This window comes from Arachis ipaensis, chromosome B07 (genome assembly GCF_000816755.2).
Source record: "Arachis ipaensis cultivar K30076 chromosome B07, Araip1.1, whole genome shotgun sequence".
NCBI lineage: Eukaryota > Viridiplantae > Streptophyta > Magnoliopsida > Fabales > Fabaceae > Arachis > Arachis ipaensis.
This window is the reverse complement of record NC_029791.2, coordinates 1,707,939-1,724,271: the sequence shown is the minus strand read 5'-3', so window position 1 is coordinate 1,724,271 and position 16,333 is coordinate 1,707,939. Positions and strand designations below refer to the sequence as shown.

At 32.8% G+C, this 16,333-nt stretch overlaps 2 protein-coding genes across 2 annotated transcripts; both read right to left on the bottom strand.

The window, feature by feature from the left end:
* Positions 4,811 to 5,813, bottom strand: LOC107609078 (50S ribosomal protein L18-like). Its single transcript, XM_021106721.1, has 4 exons — positions 5,702 to 5,813; positions 5,467 to 5,528; positions 5,070 to 5,219; positions 4,811 to 4,966 (listed from the first exon to the last, which is right to left on the bottom strand). The coding sequence occupies exons 1-4, from the start codon at positions 5,811 to 5,813 to the stop codon at positions 4,811 to 4,813; spliced, it is 480 nt and encodes a 159-aa protein (XP_020962380.1).
* Positions 5,079 to 10,340, bottom strand: LOC107609076 (receptor-like protein 12). Its single transcript, XM_021106895.1, has 4 exons — positions 6,080 to 10,340; positions 5,702 to 5,848; positions 5,432 to 5,528; positions 5,079 to 5,219 (listed from the first exon to the last, which is right to left on the bottom strand). The coding sequence occupies exon 1, from the start codon at positions 9,955 to 9,957 to the stop codon at positions 6,742 to 6,744; it is 3,216 nt and encodes a 1,071-aa protein (XP_020962554.1). The 5' UTR covers positions 9,958 to 10,340; the 3' UTR covers positions 5,079 to 5,219; positions 5,432 to 5,528; positions 5,702 to 5,848; positions 6,080 to 6,741.

The following is a 16,333-nucleotide window of genomic DNA, read 5'->3' as shown; positions in this document are numbered from 1 at the left end:
CTTAAATAAAAAACTTAAAAAAATAATTTTATAATAAAAAAAGAAAAGTGTTAAGGGATTAGCAGATTTTATGATTTTTAATAACTAATTAATCATCATTAGTATTTTAATAGTGTAAAATTATATCTAATGGTGTGGGGTTACTTATTTTTCTTTTACTGGTTAAGTGTTGCCTAAATTTTAATAAAAGTATTGGCCTCCTAGACTTTTTCATAAAAAAAAATTGACTAATATTAATTGCTTAAAAATTAATTTCATGTAATTTTTAATATAACTATATTACGTATATATCAAAATTTGTATAGCGTATAGGCCAAACACTATTCTAAATGAACTATTTTTTGTCCAGCCCTTCAACAACACCATCTCAAGTCTTCCCCATTCTGCAAGCAATCCATGTAAGATTTGTGATTAACAACATAATAATGCAAAAACTAATGCCACGGTGGATAGTTTAGAAAAAGTTCGTTTGGTTAGTGATGAGAATGCATGGGATCATAATCAAGAAAGAAAATGGAAAACCAAATGCATCCAAAGTCAAAAGAAAGTAGAACCTAAGTCGTGCATGCAGGCAGGGAAGGTGTTGTAGAAGAAATGTCCATCTCTTGCACAGTGTTTGTCTCAAGTTTTTCTTTAGCCGTGTTGTCAATTTTTGCCTTTAATTATTGAAGTAAAAGAAAAATAATAATAATATACATTAAAAATCTGATATCAAATTAACAATTAAGAGAAGCACTTTTTATTAGTTGTTTTATTAAGAGTTGCATTTTTTATTAGTTGTTTATTTCGTCATAATTAAGTAATATTGATTTAATTTTAAAAGTTATCTCACAAGAATAATAATGACTACTAAATTTATATCTTAATGATTTAAATTTAATAACTTTTAGAAAAAAAACACCTTTTTTACATGATGAAATGAGTCTTGTTAAAATTAATTAAAAAAGGGTAGTGCTAGGAAGCCAATTGGCCTAAGCGTACAATGTGTACAATAGACTAAATCTTTGGTTCATGAATAAAATGAATATCACCCATACTATCGAGAATAACCATCCAGATACCAAGGATAATAAACATCTTATGTCACATCTAAAACTCTAATACCATATCTGAAATTAGGGGTGTTCGCGGTGCGGTTTGGTTCGATTTTAAGGAAAAAAGTCATCCGATCCGAACGCTTAATTTATGTGCGGTGCGGTTTGGATTGGATAAAAATTTTTTGAAAATCCGATCCGATTACAAGCGGTTTGGATCGGTTTGGATTTGCGGTTTTTTAAATAAAAAAATTAAATACATATAACAAGTCTCAACATCAAATTTTAAATAATCAACAATGACATAACACGTCTTAACAATATCTTAAAAAACTAACGATAACATAACAATAGAAATAAAATTATAGGTTAGTTAAAATAAATAAATAAATAACATTTTTAACATAAAATATTTATTAAATAATAATAATACATGAATAATAGACAAGTGTATAACAAATTAAACATGTTATAAGTATAATTGTAAATATAATAATAAAATAATATTATTATAGCACATTGTGCGGTTTGGATTGGATTGGATCGGTTATGAAAAATAAATCCGAAATCCGATCCAATCCAGCGGTTTGCAAAAAATAAAATCCAATCAAATCCAAATGAGTGCGGTTTTAATTGATTTTCGGTTTGGATCGGATTGGATGAGCGGTTTAATTTGGATCGGTTTAGATTTGAATACCCCTATCTGAAACCACTCATCCCAAAAGCGTAACATAATAGGACAATGTAACACTAGTAGTCATATCTCTAATACTTCCTAAACTTTCATTGTTCACATTATACACTTAGGGCATTGGCTCCTTATACTTTCTCATTAAAAAAAATGCTCCTTCCATTTTAAAATATAAGTTTCACTAGCTTGACTGCCCAAACGTCTTTGTCCAGGAATTCACGTTAATAGTTTATATGTAAATGATTGGAAATCACATATGGAAAAATAGTGTCATGGATGCGTGTTGGAAAATAATTTCATTTCATTAGTCTTTGAATCGAGTCAAACGAGAAAGAAGAGTTGGAATGAGAGTATCAATTCAATACAATTTGTTTTGTAAAAATAACACAGGTAGGATTTGTTATTAAAGGAAAATGAAATCATTTATGACACAAATTAGTTTCAAACTTTCAATGCAATTTTTCTTATATTGTAATTATCTACTACAATATTTAATTACGTGATAAGAAAGATATATTGGAAATATTCTTTGAATCAAACAAAATAAATTGTGAATATTTTGGTATTGTTATTATTATCTGTTAATATATTATCAAATTAATAAAAACATTATAAGAGTAGTGATATATATCAAATTATTATATATAGTAAACAGTCTACATATTTTATTTTTATTTTTATTATGTTTTTTAAAATAATAAGTAGAATAGTCATAAATATTAGAGAAAATTCCACTCCCCTCCCCTACGAGATGCTAAAATGACACCCCCCTCTCCTCTATTTTATAAATGTACATTCTCCTCCCTTCTAACTTTTAAAAAACCTCCTATTTAATCCATTTTAAATTTTTTGTGTTAACTAATATTAACTTTATCCATTTTTTAAGAAAATTTTTTTTTTTTGAAAAAATATCCATTAACAAAAATTTTATTTTTTATCATTAAATTTTGCTTACTAAAATACCCTTTTAATAAATTATTTTTTTATTGATTAAATTGTATTTTTATTAAAATACTTTTAAAAAAATTAATAATTAAATTATTTTTCTAAGATAAAAAAGAAACTACAATTGAAAATATTTTAGTTTATGTATATAATTATATTCGACCATTCATAATTGTATTATTAACATTTATATTGTATTATTAAAGTTGACTGATTTTAGATGTGTTTTAAAAATATTTTGAATAAAATATCATACTATCATGTGTTAAAATTGATAAATAACAACAGAATTTTTATGACCATATCAACTACATCTTTTCTCTTAAACTCCAGATTTTTTTTGCTTCTTTGCTCAAACTACTTATGTAGAAAGTATTTTATTTGCAACAACTTTATTAATAAAATTAAATAAGATCAACCTTGTTCCAATTAAATCAGCAGAGTGTTTTTATGTTTAAATTAAAATATAATTAAAAATATTGAACATGATATTTCTTAACAAAATACATAAACACATGTGTGGAAAATAATGATACATTTCACCAATGCAAAATGAGAGAGTGCTTCAGTCGGAAGGTGGTGATGGTCTTCACCAATGAAGACGAGATGGAGAATTTAGCTGGCAGCGTTCTTTTTGGTTTGGGATTCACTAATGCGTGTGAATATCTCGTAGAATAAGGAATTTAAAAAACTGTATCTGTTACGTGAAGTTACGAAAGTAAAGCAAAGTCACCCGTAACCACCAATGAAGTGGGTGGATTTTAAAATTTAAATTTAAATTTAAATCTAATTATAGATATGTATCTACAAAATAGGAACATGTTATACTAAAAAAATAATTAAATATTATTTAAATCTGATTAAAGGCTGATTAAAGGCTGATTATAAAAAAAAACTTGGAAATTCATCTTTGGTTTTGAAGTTGACAATTGGCCCGTACAATTTATTAATTTAAAAATTACCATACATTATATGCCTTAAAAAAGTACTTTTTTCCCTCTTTATATAGAGCTCTTAGCAATAGAAGTATAGAACCATTAATCAATTTGGGTGGGTTAAGTTATTAACTCACTCGTCTATTTAAGTATTCGAAGTTTAAATCTTATTTTATGCATGCAGTAATTTATTGGTCAGTGACAAATCTTTAAATAAAGTTCATATACCAACGCAAGTTAGCACAGATGGATGAGGGTCTGTATCCTTTAATCATCTCTCCCGGGTTCAATATTCGCTGGAGGATGGGAATGGAACTTGCTTACTTGAAAGGGTCGCCCACTTTGCCTCTGCAGTATCTGAGGGATTAGTTATTGAACTTCCGGCCTGATGGATACCCTGGTGTAAAAAAAAAAAAAAAATTCATATTTGCGACGGATTAATTTTTGTTCTGTTGGATTGGGGGATCCTATAGGTAACCCAAAAAAAAGGGTATAGACCCATTAAGAGCCCAAAAATACAGCGTCAAGTAACATACTAATGCCTGTGTGGACCCAAAAGTTACATTGCTTAGTAACCAACAAAAGTTGCACGACAACAAGACTATACATTTTTGTTTCACAAACTGATAATTAAAAGTCACGACCAAGTGACCAAAAAAAAAAAAACTGATTAAAGTATAAGAGGTGCAATACGATTTTTACAACAACTTAGTAACTAATTTGTTGAAAGATATACATACATATATAATATACATGATGTTGCAAACAAAATTGTGAAAGCTATTTAATTGTCTCACTTTATAAATAAACTTTATATAATTTTACTCATTTAGCTTATCTATAAATTTTGCACTCTGTTTTTACTTCCAACCAAGCATACCATAAGATCTTATTTATGATGTTCAGTTTGTCTTCAAAGATTTGATGATCTCTCCCTTTCTTGTAATTCATAAGGTGTTGTCCAGGTGGTGGACGTGCATGACATAATGTAAAAACAATGTGATTCAGAAATGAAAATGACTTCAAGTTGCATAACAATTGGACCACTGATTTTCTAGTTCCTTTCTTCTACTTTTCAGCAATTACTAATCACATGATGAGATTAAAACCTACTAATCTGGAAAAGTTATAATGTCTACATAGAAAAGCATTGACTCCAGTGGGTTGTATATTTGACAAAAGAGCTCAAGCTTTCAGACACAAACTTATCCCGGCAAGAATCCATAACTGGAAATGGCAATCTCAAAGGCTTCCAATCTTTGTCCACGGTAAAGTCCATTGCGATCATAGGACGATATTTCATTTATGTTGAGGTCTGCACAGGCTTTGACAAGTGCCTCCCCAACACGTTTAGCAGCTTCCTATAAGTATGTTACACCATAACACAAGGAGCCAAAACTCAAAAGATTATTTTAGAAAGGTGGAAGAGTTCCAACACATGTCGATAAGAGGTGGACTACTTACAGAAGTGCTGCATGGGGGATTTCGGATCGATTTCTGCAGTGTGCTTGCATAGAACAGACACTTCTTATTCTTGTCATCTACAAGCATTGCATACAATTGCTTCTCTGAGCAAAATACTGAAAGCCTTGGATTTCTAGCAGTTCCATTGAACTGAAGAAGAAAGGAGAAAAATAAGATCGTATTAATAGTAAAGAAAACAAAGCATAACAGTCAGCTGTTAGCATTGAAGTGCCATATGACTGAGATGAAAATATAAAATGAGTTTACAGAATACCTCAAAATCATGCCAAAGCCCCAAGGATTTACTAACACATAATGCAATCAAAAATGCTGTTTTCTCTCAGCATGAATATAAGTCAAACCTTTTTCTGAATCCTTCTGTTTCGAATTTTTGGACTTTCTGTTCTAGGCTTCTAGCATTTGCTCTTGCTTCAACCACTAATAGCTTCTTAGTTAACCCTGAAAGAAAACTCAAAGCTCACATCAGTTAATATCCAAAGTTAAATGAAACATAGTATAAATGTTCAGATGCCAAAGACTATATATTGCACTGGACTAAGCAAGAGACTAAAATCTAAGACACAACACACATATTTAAGAAGAAAACAAAAACTCAGTTCAGCAGAACTTACATGAGCAATTACTTCTACTTTGTGTCTGAAAGCAAATAAACAATGTCGTTGGAGGGACTCCGAAGACAGAAGAATTGTTGAACTGTAGCACTGGCACATTCAATTGAGCCATGTTGTACAAGTCTTAAGCACCATCAAAACCAAAACCTGTGTTACAAATACAACGCAAGGCTGAATTCCTTAGAGGAATTTTAACAAACACTTAGTGTGCAGGTTTCATTAAAAAAAAGATTTTTATTAGTATGTTTGACATTCAAGGAAACAGTAAAGACAAGCAATGCTATTCAATTCAATCTTTAAAGTAGCAAGAGAACAAATTGTACTGTAGGTTCTAGTAGTGTAACATCCAAAACAAGGTGTTACACGTATATAACTTACTTTGATTTTGTCGGCAAGTTACTTAAGCGGTTATATCCTATCATCACTTTCAAGTTTCAAACCTTCGGCATCTCACTCTCTTAACGTCATACGTAAAACCCGGACAACAATGTAATTAACAACTACAAGCACAAGACATAAGAGTATTCTGTTATTTTTCCAAGTCCCAAATGCATTCAAGCGTGATATGTCTTAAGCCTTCCTTTTTCTCTGCCAAAAACATTTATTAATAAGGTAAAATCCAGTTTTATAGCAAAAAATGCTTCTGTAATATCTGTTATTTTTTTAATAATGATTTTCTTCTCTGTTTTTGGCTTAGATGGCTTAGTTTATATCAAAGTAGAGAAAGAGAATACTAAAGATTTTGACAAGTGCGCGCTTGGATAGGAGTTCGGAGATTAAACAGTAGAATTAAGTGAAGAACCCCTAAACTAACGAGTTTTGTTAAATTTGAACAAAAACAGAAATATATAATATATTGAAGAGACAATTATATGCTATAAAACATAATTTACTTGCAACGACACACTTACAAATACATAATAAGTATAAATATCACCAAGACTTGCAGATATGTAAAAGATAAAATAATGAAGTCTCAAGACAAATATAAATTATTACTACATATTTACATTCCATTGAGAGTGGCCCCAACAAGTTGTTCATGCACGCCGGTTTCTACGGCTCTTCCTCTTGATTCTTTTGCCTCCAAAGATGATCACAAGCCATTGAGGCTTTCCAATTGAGAAAACACAAAATCCCAATCCTATTCCAAGCACCATTCCACATGCATATCCTATTGCCACTGGTTTCCAACCGAATCCAAATTTGTCCTCAGCCTCAGAAGATGGATATTGTTGCAAAGGGACATTGTTGTTGCATTGAATTGACAATGGCAATCCACATAGGCCTATGTTTCCCTCATAGGAATCGTTTGAAAATGTATCAAACTGTTTTCCTCGAGGTATTGATCCCTCAAGATGATTGTTGGAAAGATTCAAGGATGCAAGAAAGTTCAGATTGGTCAACTCAGTAGGAATTTCTCCATCAAGCATATTTGAAGAGAGGTCCAGTGATTCGAGGTTTGTCAAATTTCCCAGAGAGCGGGGAATAGGACCAATGAAGTTGTTATGTGAAAGGTTGAGTCCTATGAGTGCACCAAGTTCTCCAAACTCATCTGGAATCTCTCCTTCAAATCTGTTACTTGATAAATCAATACTTACAAGAACTTTTGGAATTTTCTCAAAATCGGTTTCAAGCCCTTTAATTGTTGTAGTCACAGAATCATCGTATCCTAGGTCAATGTTGTTTATAATAAAGGCAGAACCACTTTGCATGTAATAAAAACTACTTTGCAATTCTGCTAGAACAACAATCTTCATAGCTTGGAAACTTTTTATGTAGGCTTTTGGTAATAGGCCACTAAAGTTATTGGATGAGATATCAAGAATGAGTAAACTGGGAAACACATCTTTGGTTTTGAAGCTGACTATCGGCCCATACAACTTGTTGGATCGTAAAACCAATATTTCCAAAATCCATAAACTTTGAAGCCAATGTGGAAATGTATCCTCAATCTGATTGTCGCCAAGATTCAAATCCATCAAATCTTTGCAGTTGGACAGAGATCTAGGCAAATGACCTTCTAATTGGTTCCCATTGAGATTCAATGTGTTGAGATTCCTGGAAAAGTTACTTGGCAAAGTGCCATGAAATTTGTTTGTCTGTAGATCCAAAACATAAAGGGAAGATAAATTGGCAACACATTGTGGAATGGTGCCTCTGAACTTATTGTGCGACAAGTTGATAATCTGGACAGAAGTTGCATTGCAAAGGAAGGAAATATTGTCATCAGTTAGAAGGTTGAAACTAAGATCAAGGTATTCAAGTTGATACCATGGGAATTGGCCTATTGATGACAACTGGTTATGTGTAAGTTTCAAAAAAAATAAATAATGTAAATCATGTATCCATTTGGGAACTCTTCCACTAAGTTTATTTTCTGATAATTCAAGAGTTACTAAATTAGGAAATTTCCACGGGATTTTGGAAAAATTAGTTAAATCGATTTGAAGCAACTGCAATGCTATTAGGTTGACAAACTCATTGTCAAACTCATTGTATCTGCCATTTGTTTCAGAATCTATTAACGATGAATTAAACCCTGAGAGAGAAAGAGCTTCAAGGTTTTGAAGGTTGTGAAGCTTGGAGAAAAGTGGAAAGTGAAGAGAATTACTCCACTTGCCTGATGACAAACATAAGTTAGTGAGGTTTACAAGGTTAAACATTGATTCTGGAATATTTCCTTGTAACTTATTCCCACACAAATATAGAGACTGCAAGGAATGGGATGAGATTGGTCTTATATGCCCAATAAACTGATTATTTGATAGATCTAAGGATGTCAAAAATGGTAAAGAGAAACACCAAGATGGAATTGTCCCATTTAGCAAGTTATCATTTAAAACCAATTCAGTCAAACTTGAAAAACCTGCTATTTTTTTAGGTAGAGATCCCTGAAACTTATTATGAGAACAATCCAATCGAGAAATCTGAGTTAAGTTAGCTAATGAAGATAGCAGTAACTTTCCTCCTAAACTGTTACCTGCAAGGATAAGTGTTTGTAATTTGGTCAATTGACCAAGTACTTTTGGAAATTGACCATTAAATCCGTTGTATGAAAGGTCCAAGTGAGTGAGATGTGAAATGTTTGAGAGTAGGATTGAGAGAAATGACGGGATTGAACCACTAAATCTATTGCCTGAAAGGTCCAAGTGAGTGAGATGTTGAAGGTTTGAGAGTAATGATGGGATTGAGCCACTAAATCTATTGAATGAAAGGTCCAAGTGAGTGAGATGTTGAAGGTTTGAAAGTAATGATGGGATTGAGCCACTAAATCTATTGCTTGAAAGGTCCAAGTGAGTGAGATGTTGAAGATTTGAGAGCCAGGATGGGATTGAACCATTGGATTCACTTCCAGACAAGCTCAAAGAAGTTAGATGTGTGAGGTTAGAAAAGGAAGAAGGGATTTGTGATCCTGAGAATTGACACCATGAAAGATCTAAAAAACTAAGAGAAGTACTGCAATTCAAGTTTGGAAAATTGACTTGAATGTTTCCATTTCCATATAGATTGAGCTCATGAAGGTTGGGTAAACAGAGAATGTGACTTGTCAAATGTCCCTTTATTCTAGTATCAAAAAGACTAAGAGTAACCAAAGAGAAAGAGAAAGACCAATTGGACAAATGACTTGGTGTTATGCTAATGGAAGACATGTCTGTACCATCCAATATAATCTCACGCAAAGCTGTTGCATTTTGCAACATTCTCTTCCAAGTGGTTTCTTTCCACTTTAAACCAGAATTCAAAGAGAGATCAAGTGACTGTAATTTGGAAAGGTGTGAGATTTGAGAAGGAATTTCACCTTCGAATTCACAGTCAGATAAATTCAAGTGTGTAAGACTCATAAACCCACCAAACAGAGATGGCAATTGAGAATTATAGAAATAATTGTGAGCAAGGTTGAGTGTTTGGAGATGAGTAAGATGGAAAAGTGTACTGTTAGGATGGATTATACCTACAAGTGCACTGCAACTTAGATCGAGGCCAATCACGTGACCAGACAGAGAATCACACGTGACACCCATCCATGAACAACAATCTGTCCTATTGTCCCACGTACTCATCTTTGGATAAGCATTGGGGCATTCATACTCATACCATCCATCAAAAAATGTAGTGTTAGTAATGAGTTGGGTCTTGAAGTGAAACAAGGCAGAACTCTCTTCTGGATGGCATGAATGAGAAGACAAACATGCAAAGTGAAACAGCATAAATATGTGGACACACACCACCACTCTAACAACCACCAACATCATTGTTCGTTGATTATTCCTTAATGGTTTTATATGACTCAGATCATAAATCAAGATCCATGTATTTATAGCCAACCCATCACTTACATGATTTCTATATTGAAAACTACTGGTACCAAATAATATTCATACTCTCCCAATTTATCAATGTCCAATAAGACCAAATCAAAGTCTAAGTAGTTTTCTTCAAACGTCAGATTTAGATATACGTGGTTCTCTACTTAGAGTATTATTAATTAGGGCTATAGTATAATTATATACTGTTTTATATATCATAACCGGTCTTGGATACAGCAATAATGATATTTTATATTTACTTACGAAAATCATCAAATTAAAATATAATGAACTTCATAAATTTAAATTTCAATTTTGGTGGGAATATATATATAAATAATTTAAAATAATTGGAATATATGGAACCACCCCTTAGCTTGTGTTTAAACTTTAAACCATTGATAAGCTTGATATAATAATTGAAATATAGTGGACATAATAAATTAAACTTTTATTTGCAAGGAACTTGATCAAGTTGTCCAAATTCTCCCCAAACGATCTCTTGGCTATATATATATTGTTTCGTTTTTATATATCATCTATATGGTGAAAACTCATGTATAGCCAACTTCACATGAAGTTAATAGCTGAAAGCCGTTAAATGATTTGACTAAATTTTCATCTAACGATTCTCAGTTATCAACTTTAAATAAAGTTGATTGCACCTAAATTTCCACCCATCTATACATGTATATCTATCTACCAACTGCATGTATATATTGGCTTACTTAGCTTGAAATAAATTATGGAAAAGAAGAAAGGAGACGTGTATGTGTTGCATGGTATACAATAACTATCTAAAATTTATTTGAGACCAATAGAGCCCGTAAGATTAAAATATTATGAAAGTGTGATCCAATACTACACATATTTAGTACATATATACGTATACTTCAATCATGCTTAAGTAAATGTGTTAAGCTTAAGTCATATCGTCTATGTTTAACTTAAGAGGAAGTATAGGGATCTAATGGAGTATTTGTAGTGTACAATGAGAATTTAGCTTCCTAGTGGGATTCCTAACTTAATTAAATACTTAACCACATATGGGGTAGACGAGTTAAATTTAGACTTTAAAATTAGGTTAGTTTATAAGTATATATACATCCATTACTATTTAACTATGAGGAAAGTGACAATTAAATCCTCAAAAATTTCAATCTCGGACTAATTAGATTTTGAAAAAAAAAATGCTAATTAGATTCTCCACAATAATAAATGGTGGACATGTATATCTTTCCATCAATGGATAGTGCAAAACAAAATGAAATTGTCTATGTATTCGTTATCTATAATGATGCATTCCATTGTTACCAAATGAGCATAGAAATGACCTAATTTTAGCTAGTGGAACATTTATTATCTTTTGAATTTTCATATGACATTTATCAGCTCCTCTTTGTCTATTACGATTCCTATTAAAATAGGTAAAGTTTTACTCTAAAAGTTATTATAAGCACATCACAAATATAAGCATCACTTACCGTTAAGTTTTACGTGATGAATTGATAGAAGGACCTCACGTGTTTCTACCGTTTATTATCGTAAAAAACCAAATTAATTTTTTTTCAGAAACTAATTAGTTCGAGGTCAAAATTTTCAAAGCTCTAATTCTCACTTTTCTCTTTAACTATTTTACTTCATTGTTAGTTTTTTGTCCCAGTTATACATATGACTATTTCTTCCTCTTTTCAGTCATTATATTAACACAATATAAATACCCAAGTCTTTCCCATTCCTCAAGCAATCGATGATGTAAGATTTGTGGTTAACATTATAATAATGCAAGTTCTTTTCATAACCTTGGCCGATGAGCATTTCCGTTATACTTTAATCATGAAAATGAACTTAGCTTGACACATTATTATCAATTATGATGAAATTTTTAGGAGAACAATCTAAAAATAAATGCTTTGTTCGTTCTTATTAATTATTTTAAAACTAAAATTACAAAAAAAAATGTTTGGAAGGAAATCAAGGAATATAATGTGATCAATTAGTTAATTAAGAAATTTTACTTAACGCATCTCCTAAGATTTTCTCCATTCTCTTGCATGCATTGTTTGTCTCAAATCTTTCTTTAGCTGTGTTGTTAATTTTTGCCTTTAATTATTGAATACTTTCATATATATGTTAGCACTTCTTATTAGTTGTTTTATTTCGTCATCATAATTGAGTAGCAATGATTTTAAAAGTTACAGAAAAGTTCTGTATACAAGTCATTAGGGCTTGTATGCTTTACAAGTTAATTAACAAATAAAACCCCAAAACGCGCTGCAAGAGTTACGTCCCATACACGCGCTATATAAAGATCCCGCGTATATATAACTACCAAATTTAAAAGATTTGTTTCCTTCTTCGTTCTCCTTATTTCCAGATTTGCTCGTTCTTCTTCTCGCGAAGCTTCCCCTGCTTTTTTCGATCGTTCTTTTCTCCTCCTTTTCTCACTGGTTTGTTCTTCGTCATTTACGTTAGTTCCTCTCTCTGTAACTCCACCTTCGTTTTCTATTCGATTTTTTGTTTTCTAAAATCAAAGTTTGAACTCGTTTTGAAGATAATGGATGATTCAACCTCAGATTGTCAGCTGAATCAGGGCGAAGCGGATTATGAATTTGAATCTAACGAAGTTCCTGAGGTTTGATTTACATAGGATTACTATGAATTTTGTTGTAGTAATTTGTATAGCATTGTGTAGCTGAATAATTCGTGAACATTGACTGTGAAACTAACGCATGAATATAAATTTGTGGATTGAATGTAATGTATTAGTTTTGATTAATTATTTGGAATTTATAGCAGACGATCGGGTGTAGATCAGAACTTTTTTTGGTGTATTTTTGCGGGAAGTGTGGGTGTATTTACAGTTTATGGCTTTTTCTGTTATTTTAGCTGAGTTGTTGTCGTTCGGGTGTATTATATCAGACATGATTGGGTGTGTTTTTAGTTTTTGACATGGTGTATTCTGCAGTCTATGTATTTAGAGTTTATGGTTTTTTTTGTTATTTTAGCTGAGTTGTTGTCGTTCGGGTGTATTATATAAGACATGATTGGGTGTATTTTTTATTTTTTGACATGGTGTATTCTGCAGTCTGTGTATTTACAGTTTATGGCTTTTATTGTCATTTTAGTTGAGTTGTTGCCATTCGGGTGTATTATATCAGCAATGATTGGGTGTATTTTTAGTTTTTGACATGGTGTATTCTGCAGCCTCTCTCTGTTGTTGATGACCAGTTTGTTCCAAAGGTTGGAATGACCTTTACCACCCTTGAAGATGCTGGAAAATTTTACAGGAACTACGCCAAGGCTGCAGGTTTTTCTACAAGAGTTCGGAGCACAAATAGGAAGGAAAACGAGATTAAGAATCAATTGATTACATGTAGTAGAGAGGAAAAATGGAAATCTAAAATATCTCCGACCGAGAAGACGAATCCGACAGCCGGTTTAAACTGTCTTGCAAGAATTTATATACACACATTGAAGGATGTTGGTGCTTGGATCATTTCAAAGGTTGTGCTGGATCATTCACACCCTTGCTGTCCAAATAAAGCAGAGATGCTCAAACAGCATAGGGAACTAAGCATGTCCATTCGTCGTACAATAGAGAATAACGAGGAGGCTGGTATCAGACCAAGCAAAACCTATCAATCATTTGTTGCGGCTGCCGGGGGTCACCGCGAGTTAAAATTTATCGAAAAGGATGTGAGGGAATTACATTACCAGAGAAGTGCGGAATGTTTTGGAACAAGAAGATGCAAAGGAATTCGGAAATATTTGTTAAGAATGAAAGAGAAGAATCAGAATTTATTTTTTGAGCTTGAACTCGAGGAGGATCAATCAATTAAGCTGGCTTTTTGGGCCGATGCAAGAAGCAGAGCTGCCTTTGAGTATTTCGGAGATGTTATTTTATTTGACACCACCTACAATACAAACAGGTAACAAACTGTCCCTGTTTATGATGCTAAAAAATTAATGTATTTTTATGAATCCGCGGAAGAGGTGTATATTGGGTGTTTTTGGGTGTATACAAAGCATTTGTTGGGCGTATCTAATGATTTTCCATTATGCACTATGGTAATTTGATTCAGGTATAATTTGGTTTGTGGTTCTTTTGTCGGGATGAATCACCACGGTCAGTCAACACTTCTCGGATGCTCTTTGATGAAAAATGAAGAAATTGAATCATTCAAATGGTTATTTCAATGTTGGATTCATTGCATGGGAGGAAATACTCCAAAAGGGTTTCTCACCGATCAATGCGCATCAATGAAAAGGGCTTTAGAGGCCTGTATGCCAACAACAATTCACCGTTAGTATATTTGGCACATCATGAAGAATATTCCAAGCAAATTAAACGCGTACAAGGGACATGCAAAAATTGAACAAGAAATGAGCCAAGTTGTTTGGAACTCTCATAGCAAAGACTCATTTGATAGGAATTGGAATGATTTTCTGCTGAATTTTGGTCTTGTGGACAACAAGTGGCTTTCAGATAATGTTTGTTTAAAATCTGCAGCAGATGTGTAAATTGCATGTTTTTTGGGGTGTATTTATAGTTTATGTTTGGGTGTATTCTGCAGATCTCTATGAAGACCGTCATATATGGGTTCCAATCTATCTGGATCACCACTTCTGGGCAGGGATGAGAAGCACACAAAGGAGCGAGAACATGAATTCATTTTTTAACAAGTTTATTACCCAGAACAGCTCGCTTATTCAATTCGTCAAACAATACGATAATTGCCTCAGAAGTAGGGAGCAAGCAGAGAGAGAATCAGATGTTGCAGATTTTCATACGGTCATACCATGTGCAACCAAATCCTCCATTGAAGCTCAGTTTCAAGATGTGTACACTCATCAAAAGTTTAGGGAAGTCCAAGCACAATTTAGAGGAAAGGCGAATTGCATCACTAGACTAACGAATTTCACTCTAGGCTATTCAGTATACGAAGTTGGAGAACAAGTTTTCAGCTCAATATTCAATAAGTTTGTGGTTACTTACGACTCAGTAGCAGCCGAGGTAAAATGCCAATACTTATTATTCGAGTCGAGATGGATAGTGTGCCGTCACGCACTAAGCGTGTTAAGCTTTGAACAAGTAAGCCAAGTGTCACCGAGATATATACTGGAACGATGGAGCAAGAAGGTAAAGAGGCGATACACACACATCAAGAGCAGCCACGACGAGCCACTGTTGGAGCCAAGAAGCAAGAGGTTTGACCAATTGGTTTTTCGTTCGCAAAATATTTGCGAATTTGCATCCGAATCGGAGGAGCTGACTGCAATTCTGCACCGTGCGTATGATAGCGTCATGGTTGAGATGGAATCATTGAAAGCCAAAAGGAAGGGCACATCTTCTTTATCTCACGAAGACGCCAACTTGGAATCCGTTAACGAGCTTCAAATCCCTCCAAGGATTCGAACAAGAGGACGTCCAAAAAATAGGCTAGGTTCAAAGTTGGATAAACAGATTGCAAATACCACAAAGAAGAAGAAAACGAAAGCTTTAAACGAGGTAAAAGTGATGTTCTTTAAATACGTGGTGATTGAGTTTATTTTTCTCGTTAATAGTTTAGCTAATATGTGAGTTTGTTATATTCAGTTAAACCTCTTTGATGCTGCACAGTGGTGCATTCAAATTCCAGCCAATATCAAGCACGTGTTATGAATTATCAGTTCAGGGTACCAGCAGCAGCGGATAACTCTTTGGGTGTATAGTTACAGAATATGGGTGTAAAAGCACTGTTCGTTTTAGTGTATTTCTGAAGTTTCTTATATTTCACATTTTATATATATATATATACATATACATACTTCAGAACCTTATTTTTATGTTATAAAATACTGTTTGTTTTTTTTTAACAACGTTTTAAGGGTTTTATGTTATAAAATACAGTTTGCATATGGATGGTATTAAGTGTTTAGGGTTCAGGGTTTTAAGGATAAAGCATTAGGGGGGATAGATTTTTGGGTGTATATTCAACTTTCTTTAGGTGTAAAAAATGGCAGGTTATGGGTGTATATTTTGGTTTGACGTTTTCCTTCATATTATAGTACCTGTAATTCATACATTTTGAATACAGCAGACAGAGTTTAATTATTGAAAGAAATTTCACCATAAAATGGATTATAATTGGAGAATATTTACAGCATGTGTTCAATTTGTTACAGGAGTATATAACAATTACATTAAGCAGTGTCAACATCCTCAGAATCTATCTGACAATATGGACTCAATAACAACGAGGATGGCCTGGATAGTCTGATTGCATTACTTCCGCTAATGGCTTCATCTTTGTCTAGATTCATGTCATGGAATAGAATC

What these genes read in the sequence shown, in the direction of transcription:
- LOC107609078 (XM_021106721.1), bottom strand. Translation starts at nt 5,813, where the DNA reads ATGGCTCAATTGAATGTGCCAGTGCTACAGTTCAACAATTCTTCTGTC. An exon ending in CTAGAAGCCTAGAACAGAAA is followed by an intron (nt 5,220 to 5,466) that starts GTCCAAAAATTC and finishes TTTCTTCTTCAG; the next exon opens with TTCAATGGAACTGCTAGAAA. An exon ending in ATCCCCCATGCAGCACTTCT is followed by an intron (nt 4,967 to 5,069) that starts GTAAGTAGTCCA and finishes ACATACTTATAG; the next exon opens with GAAGCTGCTAAACGTGTTGG.
- LOC107609076 (XM_021106895.1), bottom strand. Translation starts at nt 9,957, where the DNA reads ATGATGTTGGTGGTTGTTAGAGTGGTGGTGTGTGTCCACATATTTATG.